The sequence below is a fragment of the Stegostoma tigrinum genome, chromosome 7 (genome assembly GCF_030684315.1).
Source record: "Stegostoma tigrinum isolate sSteTig4 chromosome 7, sSteTig4.hap1, whole genome shotgun sequence".
Taxonomy (NCBI): Eukaryota; Metazoa; Chordata; class Chondrichthyes; order Orectolobiformes; family Stegostomatidae; genus Stegostoma; species Stegostoma tigrinum.
In genome coordinates this window covers 102,300,288-102,318,039 of record NC_081360.1, presented here as the reverse complement: position 1 = coordinate 102,318,039, position 17,752 = coordinate 102,300,288, and the positions used below count along the sequence as shown (strand labels likewise).

Here is a 17,752-nt window from a genome sequence, read left to right as displayed (position 1 = left end):
CAGCCCATCGAATTCACCCCGCCATTTAATCATGGCTGATGGGCATTTCAACTCCACCTACCTGCACTCTCCCCGTAGCCATTAATAAGACCATAAGACATAGGAGAAATTATTAAAAATGAAACACACAAGGCTCTGACCCACTACCATTCAATGGACAATTCCAATCAATCTGAATAGATGCATTATGACATAGCTCAATGGGGATTAGAACCTGGATTTTCTAGGTCTGACATAGGGATATTACCACGGCATGACACAAGCGCTAAGTGGGCAGACAGCTTGGCTACAGGTAGAGGTTCAGCCAAGATTTAATTAAAAATCGGGACAGGCTCAAGGGGTCAAATGTCCTAATCCTGCTTCTTATTCTTGAGATCTTACTCTGTTATCTGAATAAAAGGCTAACTACTAGCTTCCCCAACTCACAACAAACATCAGCCAATGACTGATTTTCTCAATTCCAAGGTGGTCTTGCCTCTGCAACAGGGCATTATGTCTGGTTGTGTGAAAACCCATCCCTGAGATCCCGAAGGCAGGTCTCTGTGGCTCCTGTTATAAATCTAAATGACAGCAGAGGCCCACGTAACGATCCAGAGGGAATGATGTTAATTGTTCAAGTGCAGCTTGACTTCGGACTTACCGGACACAGCCACTTCAAATTTGGCCGAGTCATCGAATGCATCACACAGGTATGTCCCTCGATCCCCCATTGTAACGGGGCGGACGGTCAGTCTCCTATGAACTCCATCCACTTCCATTGTGGACCTCATGGTCCGTTCCACCTCCACCCCATCCTTGTACCATCTCACATTCGCCTTGGGCCGTGACAGCTCACACCAGAGCACAATCTCATCCCCTGTAAGTACATTCAATTCTGCAGAGGAACTGTTGATGATTCTTACCGGAGGCTCTGGATCCATCACAAACAGGGAAAGAAACAGAGAGAGAAAGAGTATATTAGTGACTGAGAGAGACAGCTAAAAAGAGAGAGAAATTAGAGGATTTGCGGGAGAAAGATATGAATACAGGCGGTGAAATAGGAAAGTGGAAGATGGAGAGCAAGTTTTTTTTCCAATGAGAATGAGGGAAAGGAAGAGAAAATTAGAGAGATGGGAGGAAGAGACAAGGAAGGAGGAAACAAAAACAGCGAGAGTGCGTTGGAGACTTGGGCAGAGTGGGGAAAAGCAGAAGGAGGCTTGTTGTGAAGAATTCCTGTCCTCAGCGCTCTCTGTGGTTTGAGTTACACTAATAGTGACCCTGTCACTCCGCTCAAGGTGAGATGCTGATATGGTGCTCAGCTGAACAAGAAAGTGCATATTCTGACACACACAGTACTTTTAGAGATAGTAAGAGCTGTCGAAGCTGCAGTCAGAGATAACACAGTGTGGAGCTGGAGGAACACAGCAGGCCAGGCAGCAAAGGGTCTTGTTCCATTCGGACCATGATAATGTGAAAAATTTATCCAGAACAATGGGCTGGTATCAGGATAAGGAGCCGGCCTTTTCAGATGATGAGAAGACATTTCTTCCCTCAGTAGATGACAAATCTTTGCAATTCTCTGCACCACAGGAACATAGATCCTCACTCACAAAGGTATATTCAAGACCAGAATTGAAAGACTGTTTGAATCTTTGCATCTGACAGGGAAGAAAAACTAAGAGTTGAAGTAAGTCATTCAGCTCTTCAAGGCTGCTCTGTCACTCTATACAATTATGGCTGATCCTCTACCTCAACGCCACATTCCCACTTTCTTCCCATACCCTTTCAATGCCTAGAACACAGAACAGTACAGCACTGTGCAGGCCCTTCGGCCCACGATGTTGTGCCGAACTTTTACCCTAATCTTAAGGTCCAACAAACCTCCAGCCCTACCTTATACTATCATCCATATGCCTACCTAATAGCCGCTTAAACGTCCCTAATGAGGCTGACTCCACTATCCTCTCCAGCAATGCATTTCTGGAAGTGGATGCTGCCCAGATTAGAGGATATGAGTTATAAGGAGAGGCTGGAGAAACTAGCATTGTTTTCTCCAGAGCAGTGCGGGCTGAGGGAGACCTGATGGAAGTTTCTAAAATTATGAGAAGTATAGATAGGGTTGATGGTCAGAACCTTCTTCCAAGAGTTGAAATACTAAATATGAGAGGTCATGTATTTAAGGCAAGTGGGGGAAAGATCAAAGGAGGTTTGAGGGGTAAGTTTTTTACACAGATAGTGACTGAATCCTGGAACACTCTGCTATGGGTACTGATGGAGGCAGTTACCATAAGAACGTTTCAATGTTTTTAGATAAGACAATGAATGAGCAAGGAATAGAGGGACATGGACCAAGGGCAGGCAAAAGGGATTCGGTCAATTTGACATCTTGTTTGGGACAATATCATGGGCTAAAGGAATGGTTCCTGCGCTATTCTATGTAATACATGTATCTATCTCATTCTAAAAAATGAAACATGCGAAAGTCTGACCCACTACCACTGAAATGACAATTTCAATCAATCTGCATAGATGTGTTTGTCACATATCAATTAGAATTAGAAACCATGTCTTCTAGGGGTAAGGTTGAGATGCTACCACTGCACCGCAAGAACCCTAGGTGGCCAGGAAGGTTGGCTAGAGACAGAGATTCAGCCATGATCTAATGAAAAGTGGGGGCAGACTTGAGGGGTTAACTGTCCTTCTCTTGCTCCTTATTCTTGAGATCCTCACTCACAAAGGTATATTCAAGACCAGAATTGAAAGACTGTTTGAATCTTTGCATCTGACAGGGAAGAAAAACTAAGAGTTATCCTCATTAAAAGCTAACTGCCTGTTTCTCAAACATCAGGGAATGGCTGTTTTTTTAATTCCAAGGTGGCTTTGCCTCTGCAACAGGCATGACATCTGGTTGTGTGAAAACCCATCCCTGAAATCCTGAACGCAGTTCCCTGTGTCTTCTGCTACAAATCTGAATGATGGCAGTGCCTCCCAGCCCGACCCAGAGATAGTGATGTTAACTGTTCGAGTGCAGCTTGACTTAGGATTCACCAGACACAATCACTTCAAACTTGACCAAGTCGTCGAATGCGTCACACAGGCATGCCCCTTGATCCGCCATTGTAACGGGGTGTATGGTCAGCCTCCCGTGGCATCTGTCCACTTCCATTGTGGACCTGTTGGTCCGTTCCACTTCAAGCCCATCCTCGTACCATCTCACCTTAGCCTCGGGCCGTGACAGCTCACATGAGAGGACAACCTCATCCCCAGCCAGTACACTCAATACCGTAGAGAAACTGCTGACGATTCTTACCAGAGTCTCTGCATCCAACACAAACAGAGAAAGAGACAGAGAGAAAAGGAGTGTGTGAGTGAGACTGAGAGAAATTGGAGAATTTGAGGAGCAAACTATAACTGGACAAAATGAAACAGAAAAGTCGAAAAAAGAGAGAAAGTGAAGCAATGAGAAAAAGGAAAGGAAAGTGAATATTAGAGAAATTAGGAGGAAGAGACAAGGGAGGAGGAAATAAAAACAATAAGAGTGCATTGTAGGCTTGGGCAGAGAGGGGAATGCAGAAAGAGGCTTTTTGTGAAGAATCCCTGCTGCAGTGCTATCTTTGGTTTATGCTACCTATAACAGTGACCCTGTTCTATAACAGTGACCACTTTGCTCAAAGTGAGATACTGATATGGTATTCAGAGAGATACAAGTGCTCCTGTTCTGACACACAGGTTTTTTTTTCTGCACTTGTTCCGTTAGGGCCACTAATAATGTGAATAATACATCCAGAACAATGGGCTAGTCACGGGGTAAGGAGCTAGCCATTTCTGGTGATCAGGAGGAGAAATTTCTTCCCTCAGTAAGTAAAAAATCTTTCCAATTCTCCATACCAGAGCAATGTGGATCTTCGTGCATTAAGGTATGTTCAAGACCATTTGACTCTTCACAATTGAAGGAAACGTAAAAAATAAGGCTGAAGTATGCCATTCAGCCCTTCAAGGCTGCTCCGTCATTCCAAACAATCATGTCTGATCCTCTATCTCAATGTCATATTCCTGCTTTATCCCCATATGCCTTGATGCCTAGAATACCTAGAAGTGGCTGCTGCCTGGATTAGAGGGTATGAGCCATCAGGACAGTCTGGAATAACTAGTGTTGTTTTTCTGCAGCAGAGCAGGCTGAGGGGAACCCTGATGAAAGGTTATAAAATTATAAGAGGCATAGATAGGTTTGACAGTCAGACTCTTTTACCAAGAGTGAACTATCTAATACTACAGGGCTTGCATTTAAGGTACAAAGAGCAAAGAACAACACAACACAATAACCGCCCCTTCGGTCCTCCAAGCCTGCACCGACACACTTTGGCCTAACATATTAGAACAGTCTTCACTTACAGGATCCGTATCCCTCTATTCCCATTCTATTCAAGTATTCGTCCAGGTGCTTCTTGAATGCTACTATTGACACTGCTTCCACCACCTCCTCTGGCAGCATGCCTTGCACATCTCTTTTAAGCATTCGCACTTGCACCTTGAACCTATATCCCCTGGTAATTCATCCCTCCACCGTGGAAAAAAGTCTGGTACTTTCCACTCTATCCATGCCATTTATAATCTTATTAATTTTGATCAGATCACCCCTCAACCTCCTGCGCACCAGCGAAAACAAACCCAGTATATCCAACCATTCTTCATAGCTAAAATCTCCCATACCAGGCAAAATCCTGGGAAATCTTTTCTTACCCTCTCCAAAGGATCCACATCCTTCAGGCAGTGTGGTGACCAAACCTGGATGCAATATTCCAACTCTGGCCTAACTAAAGTTCTATACAACTGCAGCATAAAACTTATCTATCCTTATATTCTATGCCCCTTCCAATGAAGGCAAGAATGCCATAGGCCTTTTTTTAATTACCTTATCTACCTGCGCTGCCAGCTTCAGTGATCTGTGAACCTGCACACACACACACAGCTGTCTGTATATCAACGCTCCTAAGGGTTCTGCCATTCACTGTATAGTTTTCACCTGTACTTGACCTTCCAAAATGCATCACCTCACATTTATCTGATTAAACTCCATATGCCATTTTTCTGCCCATGCCTCAACTTATCTATATCTTGCTGGATCTGACAATTCTCCTCACTTTAAATTTTCAGTGAAGATTTGTAGCTCGGGTTGTGAATGAGACCGTTGACATGCTTGCCAAGCCATTGGGTTTCATTGCAAACATTTTGTCACCGTGCTAGGTCAGTGAAGCATCCCACTTGTTATTTATATGCCTCTGTTTGCTGGGGTGGCTGGTATGACTTTTGAATTCGTTTCTCAGTAATTTGTACACAGGGTCTAGTTCAATGTGTTTGTTGATGGAGTTCTGGTTGGAATACCAGGCCTGCAGGAATTCCCTGGTGTGTCTCTGTTTGGCTTGAGATTATTGATGCCTTGTCCCAGTCAAATTCGTGTCCCTCGTTGTTTGTGTGTAGTGAGACAAGTGAGAATTGGTCATGTCTTCCATTTCTTTCTCTGTATAAGTGTTCCTGTTCTGCTTTGCGTAGTTCCGGATTGCTGCAATGTGTTCTGTCGTTTAAATAATGTCCTGGTGCAACTCCGTTTGTGTGTGTTGGGGTGGTTGCTAGCGTAATTGATTATTTGATCTGCATGTGTGGTCTTTCTATATACGCTTGTCTGGAGATCCCCATTGCTTTTGCTTTCTCCAAAAATGTCCAGGAAGGGCAGCCGGTTGTTGTTTTCATCTTCTCTCATAAATTTTATCCCAGTAAGGATGTTATTTATGCGTCGATGGGTTTCTTCCAGTTTAATTAATTGAATTAACTAGTTAACACATCCATCCTAGGACAAGCCAAACAGAGACATGCACGAGAATTCCTAGAAGCATGGCATTCCAACCGGGACTCCATCAACAAACACTTTGGCTCCAAATCAATCTAGCATCCCCTGAGAAAAAGAGCAGGAAATGACATCACCAACCCAAGGAAACCTAACCAGATAAATAGAAAGCAGGACATAACACCAGCGCTTCGTCGGAGGCTCACTGATGACGTTACCTAGAATGGTGATGAAACGTCTGAAAACGAACCTTCTAGCTCAGCGAACAAACTCACATCCAGAACCTCAATCTGAGCTACAAATCTTCTCAAAACTCGCTAGTTAATTGAATAATCACAAAGGCGTCATCTACATACTAGACCCAAAGTTTGGGTTGTACAGTGGGAAGCACTATTCTGACCTTTGTAGTACTGCTTCTGCAATCACTCCTGATATTGGAGATCCCATTGGTGTTCCGTTGATTTATTTGTATATGTTGTTGTTGAAGGTGAAGTGGGTTGTGAGACATAAATTTAGTTGTTTCATGGTGATGTCCTGATTGTTGTTGGTGTCCTAGGTTGTCTGCTTAGTTGATTCGTCTAGCAATGTGGAAATTGTTTCTTTGGCTAGTTCTATGTTTGTGGATGTAAATAGTGCTGTTACACTGAAGGATATCATCAGCTTGTCCTCATCTACCCTGGTGTCCTTAATGGTGTTGAGAAATTCTTGGGAGGAGTGGATGGAGTGGGTCGTGTTGTCCACTAAGTATTTTAATTTCTGTTATAGTTCTTTGGCAAGTCTATATGTTGGTGTACCTGGCAGGGAGACAACGGGTCTGAGAGGGACTCCTGGTTTGTGTACCTTGGCGTGTCCGTAGAATCAGGGTGTGTTGGATCCCCCTGACTTCATTTTTGGCAGTCTGCTTTGCTAAGTTGTGTAATTTCTCCTGTGTTGTGTAATTTCTTCAGGGTCGCTGTAATCAGAGTTCCTAGCTGTGGTGTCACGTTTATCTCCATCTGTTGGTAGTACGTTAGCTTTCTTGATGTAGTGGGTTCTATTGAGGATCACAGTCATGCATCCTCTGTCTGGTCATAAGATTACACTGTTCCTGTCCTTTTTTTTTGAGTCTTTTCAAGGCTTTCTTTTGTTCCAGGTTGAATGTGTTCCACTTTCTTTTTTGGCTCAGCGTTGGGATTATCATCTGAATCCTGTAGGGATTCTATTCCATAGATGGTCTGTTGTACTTCTTCCGTGAGTTTGTTCTTTAGTGTTGATTCCAGTGCGAGAAAATCAGTCATTTTAGCGACTCTGTCTACAAACCAGGACGGTCTTCTCAGCATCCGTAAGAGGTTGGTCCGAGATGTTTTTAATCCATGAATCTGTGTTGTCCATGTCATTGATGTGGGTGATTTTGGACAGGTTTTCTTGAATGACTATTCTTTTCTTTGTTCTAGTCTTTTGTTTATGTATGCTGATGGCTTGTTCCAGTGTGAATGTCCATTCTTGGTTAGTTGCATTGGAGTTCAGAGTTTTTTGGTATGCAATTCTGACTGTGGGAAACACTACATAGGCCAAACCAGAAGAAAATTGACTATACAGATAGATGAACACCAATTAGCCACCAAAGGACACAATCAATTCTCACTTGTCTCATTATACATGGACATGGACAAGAGTTCGACTGGGACAATACATCGATAATCGCACAAGCCAAACAGAGACACACCAGGGAATTCCTGCAGGCCTGGTATTCCAACCGGAACTCGATCAACAAACACATTGAACTAGACCCTGTGTACAAACCATTGAGAAACAAAACCAGAAGTCATACCAACCACTTCAGCAAACCGAGGCACATAAATAACAAGCGGGACAGAACACCGATGCTTCACTGGCGGCGCACTGATGTTACCTGGCAGAGTGACAAAACGTTTGCAACCAAACCTATGAGCTCAGCGAGCATGTCTACAACCTCAATTCCCCTCACTATCAAATACTCTACCAAACTGTGTACTGTCCACAAACTTACTAATTAGACCAGCTATGCTTTCCTCCAAATCATTTATATAGATCATGAACAGCAGAGGTCACAGCGCTGACCCCTGTAGAACACCACTAGTCACAGCCCACAATTCTGAAAGGTAGCCTTCCACCACTATCCTCTTTCTCCCAAGACTAAGCCAGTTCTGTATTCATCTTGCCAGCTCACCCCGATGCCATGTGACTTCACCTTTTGTACCAGTCTGCCATGAAAGATCTTGTCAAAGGCTTTACTGAATTCCATGTAGGCAACAGCAACTGCTTTCCTTCAATCAACTTCCTCACCTCCTCAAAAGACTCCCAGCAAGGTAGTGAGGCACAATCTCCCCTGCACAAAACCATGCTGTTTATTGCTAATCAGTCCATTTCTTCTAAATGCTTATAGATTTGATCCTCAATAATCTTTTCCAATAATTTTCATACTGGACGTGAGGCTCACAAGGCTGTAATTTCCTGATTTATCCCTCTTAATGTTTTAAACAACGGGACAACATTAACTATTTTTCAGTCCTCTAGGTCCTCACCTGTGGCAAAAGAGGATACAAAGATTCTGTCAGTGTTCAGGTAACAGGGGAAAATTTCAAAGGTGATGTGAGGCAGGCATTTTTACATAGACAGTGGTGGATGCAGGGAACACACTGCCGGGGAGTGGTGGAGGCAGATGCCATTGGGCTATTAGATAAGCAGGTGAATAAGCAAGGTATGGAGGATATGAGCCACGGGCAGGCAAAAGGGATTTAGTTAATTTGGCATCAAGTTCGGCACAACATCATGGGCCAAAGGGTCGTTTCCTGTGATGTACTGTTCTATGTTCCATGTTCTAAATGTATCTCTCCCATTCTTAAAAATGAAAGATGCAACATTCTAACCCGCTACCACTGAAATGGCAGTTTCAATCAACTTGCATTGATATTATGACATATCTCAACAGGGTTTAGAACTTGCAATATCTAGGTATGAGGTAGGGAAGCTACCACTGCACTACAAGAGCCCTAAGTGGCCAGGAAGGTTGGCTTGGGGCAGAAAGTTCAGCCATGATTTAAAAGAAAGTCAGGGCAGGCTCGAGGGGTCAAATATCCAAGTCCTGCTCCTTATTCTTGAGATATTATCCTGAATCCTAGTTAAAGGCTAACTGCCTGTTTCCTTAACTCTCAAAAAACATCAAGCAGTGACCCCCTCCCACTTCTCGGGTGACATGTCCATCCTGGGCCTTCTCCAGTGTCACAACGATGCCACCCAAAGGCTGGAACAACAGCATCTCATATTCGACTTGGGAACTGTGCAGCTCAATGGTCTCGATGTGGACTTCACAAACTTCAAAATTTCCCTACCCCCAACTTCATCCCAAGACCAGCCCATCTCATGCCCGCCTCCTTGAACAGTCTGTCTTTTCTCCCACCAATCCGCTCCACCCACCTCACTGTCCAACCCCCACTTCCCACCTACTAGCTTCATCCCCACATGATTGACCTGTCCATCTTACCTCCCAGCTACCCGCCCCTCCCTCCTCACTGATCAACCCCCATCCCAACTCCACACCTATACTCATCTTTACTGGCTTCATCCTTGCCTCCTGGACATGTCTGTCTTCTCTCCACCTATCTGTTCCTCTACCCACTTTCTAACATCTCCTTTCCCTCGCTCTATTTATTTGAGCCCCCTTCCACTCCTCTATTTCTGAAAAAGGGTCCAAATCCGAAACATCAGCTTTCCTGCTCCTCTGATGTTGCCTGACCTGCTGTGTTCATCCAGCTCTACACATTGTTATCTCACAAAATGACAGATTTTTCTTAATTCCAAAGTGGTTTTGCCTCTGCAATGAGACATGAGGTCTGGGTGTGTGAAAATCCATCCCTGAGATCCTGAAGGCAGGTCATTGTGTCTCCTGTTATAAGTCTGAATGGTAGCTGTGCTCCCCAGCCACCATCCCGAACTAGAAGGAACAATGTTTATGATTCAAGTGCGTCTTGACTTGGGACTCACCAGACACAGCCACTTCAAACCTGGCCGAGTCGTCGGCTGCATCACACAGGTATGTCCCTCGATCCCCCACTGTAGCGGGGCGTATGGTCAGCCTCCTGTGACTTCTGTCTACTTCCACTGTGGACCTCTTGGTCCATTCCACCTCCGCCCCATCCTTGTACCATCTCACCTTCGCCTCAGGCCGTGACAACTCACACGAGAGGACAATCTCATCCCCAGTCAGTACGCTCAATTCTGGAGAGGAACTGTTGACAATTCTTACTGGAGGTTCTGGATCCAACACAAGATAGTAGAGGGAGATTAGATAAAAGGCAAATTAGAAAACTGATACAGAGAAAGGAAGTGAGAACAAGGAGGAGAAACAAACAGAACAACTAGTGAATATCAAACAAAGAGGCATAGAGAACAGACAGAAAAAGAATGGTCAGAGAAACAAATGTAATAACAGAAGGAAGGAACAGAGAAAGAGATTGAAGGAAAAGAGTAAAAGAAAGTTGGAGAAATAAATCAGGAGGTGAGGAACAGAATATAGAAGAGTGTAAGTGAGACAGAAAGTAAGTGAACGAGAGTCACATTTAGTCTGTAGATGATATAGGGCGAATATGATAAATTTGAAAATATGGCATGGAGAATATCCCCATGACCTAAGCTCGACGTCTCCACACAGTGTCCTGAACGATCTCTGTCCACAGTGTGTCCTCTCTGGTTTGTTTTACAGTGATAGTGGTGTTTTCACACTGCTCAAGCTGATTTACTGAAACACTATTTTAGAATTCATTCTTAGATCTGGTATCACTAGCTGGAACTGTACTCATTGCCTATTTCTAACTGTCCAGAGGGCAGTTAAGAATCAACCACTTTGCTGTGAGGTCTGGCGACACGTGTAAGCCAGGCCAGACAAGGATTGCAGATTTTCTTCCCTGACGGATGAACCAAATAGGGTTTTATAACTACTGACGGGGTAAGGCTGAGATAAATGAGTCTTTAATCAGTAAGTGAGTCAAGGGTTACAGAAATATGGCAGGAAAGTAGAGTTGAGGATTATCTGATCAGCCATGATCTCATTGAATGGTAGACCAGGCTCAATGGGCTGAGTGGTCTAATTCTGCTCCTCTCAGCTTTACATGTTACCATTAGACCAACATTTATTAAACCCTGAGATGCTGCTTGGCCTGCTGTGTTCATCCAGCCTCACATTTTATTATCTGGGAAGCTTTTGTGCTCCTGAGATGCTGCTTGGCCTGCTGTGTTCATCCAGCCTCACATTTTATTATCTTGGAATTCTCCAGCATCTGCAGTTCCCATTATCTCTGATTTATTAAATCCCACTCTTTTTATTGAATTTAAGTGTCACCTTCTGCCATGGTGGGATTTGAAGCTCCACTCTCAGGACATTAGTCCTAAGTTTAAAATTATTAGTTCAGTGACACTGTCACTGCATTACTATTTTGTTTAGAGGTGAAGGAATATTATCATGTGTAAAATATGAAGTATTAAATTAAAAATTAAATAATTAGTTGTCACATGTGCACTGACAACATCCAGTTGTACCTCGCTACCACCTTGGTTGCTGAATTATCTGATACTTATTAAACACTGGATGGGTTGAAATATCTTTCAGTTAAACATAGGGAGGATTGGAGGCTTGACCAAAGACAATGACTTCTGACTCCAAAACTGCCAATTCCGGATGTGAGTTTGCTCGCTGAGCTGGAAGGTTAGTTTTCAGACGTTTCGTCACCATTCTAGGTAACATCAGTGAGCCTCCGATGAAGCGCTGGTGTTGTGTGTTATGTCCCGCTTTCTATTTATCTGTTTAGGTTTCCTTGGGTTGGTGATGTCATTTCCTGCGTTGGTGATGTCATTTCCTGTTCTTTTTCTCAGGGGATGGTAGATTGGCTCCAAATCAATGTGTTTGTTGAAGGAGTTCCGGTTGGAATGCCATGCTTCTAGGAATTCTCGTGCGTGTCTCTGTTTGAATTCCATTTGCCTTTCTGGTAATAGTCTGCAACCAAATCTGTCTGTTCACCACCTCTGTCTCTTTTGATTCTGAGATAATTACTCTAAACTCTTATTCATTCTATCACAAAGACTTACCTGTTTCTACCTCTGTCTGTCACCTGACATTTCCACTGTCTCAGCCCATCTGCTGCTGAAACCCTTAACCATGTCTACGTTCACTCTAAATTCAAATAGCTGAGTGGTTTCTCGGTGGGTCATAAAGACTCCTCCCTACATTAACTACACATCATGCCTGAAATAACTCCAAACAGGCCTGTATCCTCTCACCGGGTCACCCTTTATTTACACTGAACAGTCCCTGACTATAGTACTGCCTCATACAGAATCAGGCACCAGAGTGTCAGTATCTCTGACACTCACCCAGTTTCTCTGTCAGCTAGGGCTCCCTGATTAGACCAGATTAACAGCCCCAATCTAGGAATTCATATTCAATGAGATCCATCTGGCTGACCTTGTCATGATCACTACAACACCAAAACACTGCCAACCGTAACTTAACCACAGTCGAGCCCTATTAACCTATCATCCGCAAACTTATACTGACCTACACTGGGTCCTAGGCAATAGACATGTTGGTTCACAAATTCTCATCATTGCTTTTAAATCCATCCATTCCCTCCTTTTCCACTATCTCTGTAATCTTATTCTACTTTACCATTCTTTGGGATCTCTGATCATTTGTCATTTTAATCAACCCAACCCTCTGCCCCACTTTTTCACCCCACTCTGCTCTTGCTTTGTTTTCCTTGAAGCCAGAAAGTGACCAGCTTTCTCACTCTGCCTCTGTAACAAGGCATGAAACCTGGCAGTGTGAAAGCTATTCCCGAGATCCTGAAGGAACTTTTCCATGTCTCCTGTTGTTAATCTGAATGAGCACAGGGTCCCCCACCCCAGCTTTTATGGCGAGAACAATGTCAGTGATTTGAGTGCAGCTTGACCGGGGACTCACCAGACACAATCACTTCAAACTTGGCTGAGTCATCAACTGCATCACACACATACATCCCTCAGTCCCCCATTGTAGCTGGGTGGATGGTCAGCCTCCTGTGCCCTCCGTCACCTCCATTGTGGATCTCTCATTCCATTCCACTTCCACTCCATCCTTGTACCATCTCACCTCTACTTCAGGCTGTGATAGTTCACACAACAGGACAACCTTATCCCCAGTCAGTACGCTCATCATCGGAGCGAAACTGTCAACAATTCTCACTGGAGGTTCTGGATCCAGCACAGGCAGAAAGACAGGGACAGAGAGAGAAAGACAGCAATGCAAATTAGGTAACAGACAGAAAAGGAAAGGGAGTATGAGAAGGAAAGGCAGAACAGGGAGCTAATGTTACAGAGAGGTGTCTCAGAGAAAGAATGAGCCATTGAACAGGCAGGAAAAGAGGAATGGATAAAGATCATGAAATTGAGTGGAAAGGAAATGTAAATACACAACAGAAGGCACATAGAAAGGGATGAGGGAACAAAGAGTGAAAGAAAGATGGAGAAATAGAATCAGAAAGGGAGGTCAGTGATCCAGATAATGAAAGAATGAGTGTAAAAAGAGATTTACATTTACCCTGCAGGTGATATACAGCGAACATAATTTTATTAAAAACAGGATCTATTAATGATCTATTTCAGATGTCTTGATGCAGAACATCCTGAAAAATCCCTGACCACAGAAAGGTCTTTCTGGTTTGTGTTATAGCGATTTGTGTAATAGCATAATAATTTGTGTAATAACTTGTTTGTGTAATAGCGACCCTGTCACTATTGAGTTATTGGCACAATTCTTTCTAAATTTATTCACAGGATCTGGACATCACAGGCTGGGCCATTATTTAATGCACATTGCTAATCACACTGAGGGCAGTTAAGAGTCAACCACACTGCTGTGGGATGGGAGTCACACATTAACCTGACCAGGTAAGGGCAGCAGATTTCTTTCCCTGAAGGACATTAGTGAACCAGATGGGTCAGAGTCATACAGCATGAAAACGGATCCTAAGTTCAACCAGTCCATGCTGACCACAATCTCAAACTAAACTAGTCCCACCTGCCTGCACTTGCCCCACATCCCTCCAACATTTCTTACTCAATGTTGCAACTGTATTCGCATTCATGATCACTACAACACGGGGGGGGCGGGGCGGGAGAGCGCTGGGGGGGGGGGGGGGGGGGCGGGCGGGAGAGATCGAGAGTGCGGGGGGGGGGGGGAGAGAGACCGAGAGGGGAGAGAGCGGGGGGTGGGGGGGGAGAGAGCAAGAGGGGTGAGAGCAGGGGGGGGGGGGAAGAGAGCGAGAGAGCGGGGGGGGAGAGATCGAGAGGGGGGAGAGAGCGAGGGGGGGAGAGAGCAAGAGGGGAAGAGAGCGAGAGGGGAGAGAGCAAGAGAGCGGGGGGGGAGAGAGCAAGAGAGCGAGGGGGGTAGAGAGCGAGGGGGAGCGAGAGAGCGGGAGAGAGGATGAGGAAATAGATCAAGAAGGAGAGAAAGGAAGGAAAGCAAGGTGAAGGGTCAATGAAAGCAACAGTCAGCAAGGAGCTGACTATTACAAGGATGAAGAGTGAAAGGAAAAGCAGAGGAAGGGTGAAACTGCAAAATACTTATGGAGGAGGAAGAGATGCTGGGAACAAGAACATAAAATAGTGGCATATGGAAAGATTAGAATACATTAGGACGAATGAATGTAAAAGTGGAAAACAAATGAATTGGACAGATATAGCAAAGGATGGAATAAATTACAAGCAGCAAGAGAGGAAGGGATGTATTATAGTATTAGTTACCATGTCATAACTCATGGTGAGCTTGTGACATGGTGTTTACAGGGACAGGAACAATATTGTGCACAATGCAAGAAATCTTAAATACTAACGGAAAGTGTATCAGAGATAATGGGAACTGCAGATGCTGGAGACTCCAAGATAATAAAATGTGAGGCTGGATGAACACAGCAGGCCAAGCAGCATCTCAGGAGCACAAAAGCTGACGTTTCGGGCCTAGACCCTTCATCAGAGAGGGGGATGGGGGGAGGGAACTGGAATAAATAGGGAGAGAGGGGGAGGCGGACCGAAGATGGAGAGTAAAGAAGATAGGTGGAGAGGGTGTAGGTGGGGAGGTAGGGAGGGGATAGGTCAGTCCAGGGAAGACGGACAGGTCAAGGAGGTGGGATGAGGTTAGTAGGTAGCTGGGGGTGCGGCTTGGGGTGGGAGGAAGGGATGGGTGAGAGGAAGAACCGGTTAGGGAGGCAGAGACAGGTTGGACTGATTTTGGGATGCAGTGGGTGGGGGGGGAAGAGCTGGGCTGGTTGTGTGGTGCAGTGGGGGGAGGGGATGAACTGGGCTGGTTTAGGGATGCAGTGGGGGAAGGGGAGATTTTGAAACTGGTGAAGTCCACATTGATACCATATGGCTGCAGGGTTCCCAGGCGGAATATGAGTTGCTGTTCCTGCAACCTTCGGGTGGCATCATTGTGGCCTCCGGAGGCTTGGGGACCGCTTTGCAGAACACCTCCGCTCAGTTCGCAACAAACAACTGCACCTCCCAGTCGCAAACCATTTCCACTCCCCCTCCCATTCTCTTGATGACATGTCCATCATGGGCCTCCTGCACTGCCACAATGATGCCACCCGAAGGTTGCAGGAACAGCAACTCATATTCCGCCTGGGAACCCTGCAGCCATATGGTATCAATGTGGACTTCACCAGTTTCAAAATCTCCCCTTCCCCCACTGCATCCCTAAACCAGCCCAGTTCATCCCCTCCCCCCACTGCACCACACAACCAGCCCAGCTCTTCCCCCCCACCCACTGCATCCCAAAACCAGTCCAACCTGTCTCTGCCTCCCTAACCGGTTCTTCCTCTCACCCATCCCTTCCTCCCACCCCAAGCCGCACCCCCAGCTACCTACTAACCTCATCCCACCTCCTTGACCTGTCCGTCTTCCCTGGACTGACCTATCCCCTCCCTACCTCCCCACCTACACCCTCTCCACCTATCTTCTTTACTCTCCATCTTCGGTCCGCCTCCCCCTCTCTCCCTATTTATTCCAGTTCCCTCCCCCCATCCCCCTCTCTGATGAAGGGTCTAGGCCCGAAACGTCAGCTTTTGTGCTCCTGAGATGCTGCTTGGCCTGCTGTGTTCATCCAGCCTCACATTTTATTATCTTACTAACGGAAAGTGTCAGTTTTCACCTGTGCACTGATAATACAGCTCCAATTCACTATCATTTGTCTCAACTCCTACACCATTGGTTATTACGGAAACTTCAGATAATTAAATATCAGGGAGATTGAAGCCACTGTTTTGGACACCTCTCCAAACTCCATTCCTTAACTGCTCAGTCCATCCCTTCCCTGGCAGCAGTCTGAGGTTATATCAGTCTGGAGGGCTGGTAATAATTTAGATCTTGGCAAAGGAGGGTCAAAAGCAGTTTCAAAACAAGGGAAAAATGATTACGATTGCAAACTAGCAAGGTGCATAAAAATAGACTGTAAAAGCTCTCTAGATTGTTCTTTTTTCAGTCAGGGGGCACAGGCACTGTTGGCTGACGTAATTGCTCTTTAGAAGATGTTGGTGAGCTGCCTTCTTAAAGTGCTGTAGACCAAGTGTTATAAATAGACGCAGAGCCCTAATGGAGGAATTTCCAGAATTTTGACCCATGCAGTGCAGAAATAGTGATATATTTCCAAGTTAGGATGTTGAATGGCTTGGAGGGGAACTTGCTGGTAGTGGTGTTCCCATGTATCTACTGCCATTGCCCTTCGAGGTGGTAATCGGTCATGGGTTTGGAAGGAGCCATCCAAAGATATTTGACAAATTTCTGCAATGCTTATAAAAGGTACACACTGTTATTACAGAGTGTTGAGTGGTTGCTTGTGGATGTGATGCCATTCAAGCAGGCTGCAGTGTCCTGGATGGTATTAAGCTTTTTGAGTGTTGTTGGAGCAGTACCGATCCAGGCTAGTAGGGAGTATTCTATCACAATTCTGACTTGTGCCTTGCAGATAGTGGACAGGAAATTCTGAAATGGAAACAATTAAGTAGGACAAATGTGATTGTTCCTGATTGTAACCAACTACCCAATTCTACCCCTCCCCCAATGCTGGTCATGTCTTCAGTTTCCTTGAAGTGAGGAACTGAGCAACTTTCTCAATCTGCCTCTGTAGCAAGGTATGACATCTGAGAAATATGACAATCTATCCCTAAGATCCTATCAGAATTTCTGTTTCTTGTTGTAACTCTGTATGAAAGCAGTGCCCTCCTCACCAGAGGGAACAATGTTAAGGATTCGAGAGCTGCTTAACCAGGGACTCACCAGACACAGTCACTTCAAACTTGGCTGAGACATCGACTGCATCACACACGTATATTCCACGGTCCCCCACAGCAGCTGGGTGGATGGTCAGCCTCCTACATCTTCCATCCACCTCCGTCATTAATCTCTCACTGTGCTCCACCTCCATCCCGTCTTTGTGCCATTGCACCTCTGCCTCAGGCCGCGAGAGTTCACACATGAGGACAACCTCATCCCCAGTTAGTACACTCAACATCGGGAAGGAGCTGTCAACAATTCTCACTGGAGGATCTAGATCCAACACAGGTGAGGAAAGGAGAGAGAGGAGTGAGAGAAAAAAAACTGAGGGAAATTAGCAAAAATATAGAGGGAGTATGAGGAGGAACAACAAATGAATTCAAATCGGAATGGAGTGATTGTTGGAGTGCAGGGCAAACAGAGAAAAAGCAGAGAAAAAGGAAAGTAGCGAGACAGAGAACGAAGAGAGGCACAGAAAAGAATATGAAATAAAATAAACATAATGGCACAAAGGAATAAAAACGAGAAATAAGGATAAAGAGATAGAAAAAGACAGAATTAGAATCAAAGAAAGAAAAACATAATATGGAACAGTGAGAGAGTGAAAAAGAG

The 17,752-nt window shown here is 44.9% G+C and overlaps 1 protein-coding gene across 8 annotated transcripts in view; it reads right to left on the bottom strand.

Moving 5' to 3' along the window:
* The window catches only part of obsl1a (obscurin like cytoskeletal adaptor 1a), a 195,474-nt gene that overhangs the window by 108,243 nt on the left and 69,479 nt on the right, over window positions 1-17,752 (bottom strand). For 6 of the 8 annotated variants that reach the window (XM_059647569.1, XM_059647568.1, XM_059647573.1 and 3 more), the window contains 3 exons: window positions 17,144-17,413; window positions 9,824-10,093; window positions 641-910 (listed from right to left, as the gene is read on the bottom strand). In XM_059647569.1, the coding sequence (XP_059503552.1) occupies window positions 641-910; window positions 9,824-10,093; window positions 17,144-17,413 (810 nt within the window). The remainder of the gene's footprint in view (window positions 1-640; window positions 911-9,823; window positions 10,094-17,143; window positions 17,414-17,752) is intronic. The other 2 variants (XM_059647571.1, XM_059647575.1) reach the window with 2 other exon arrangements.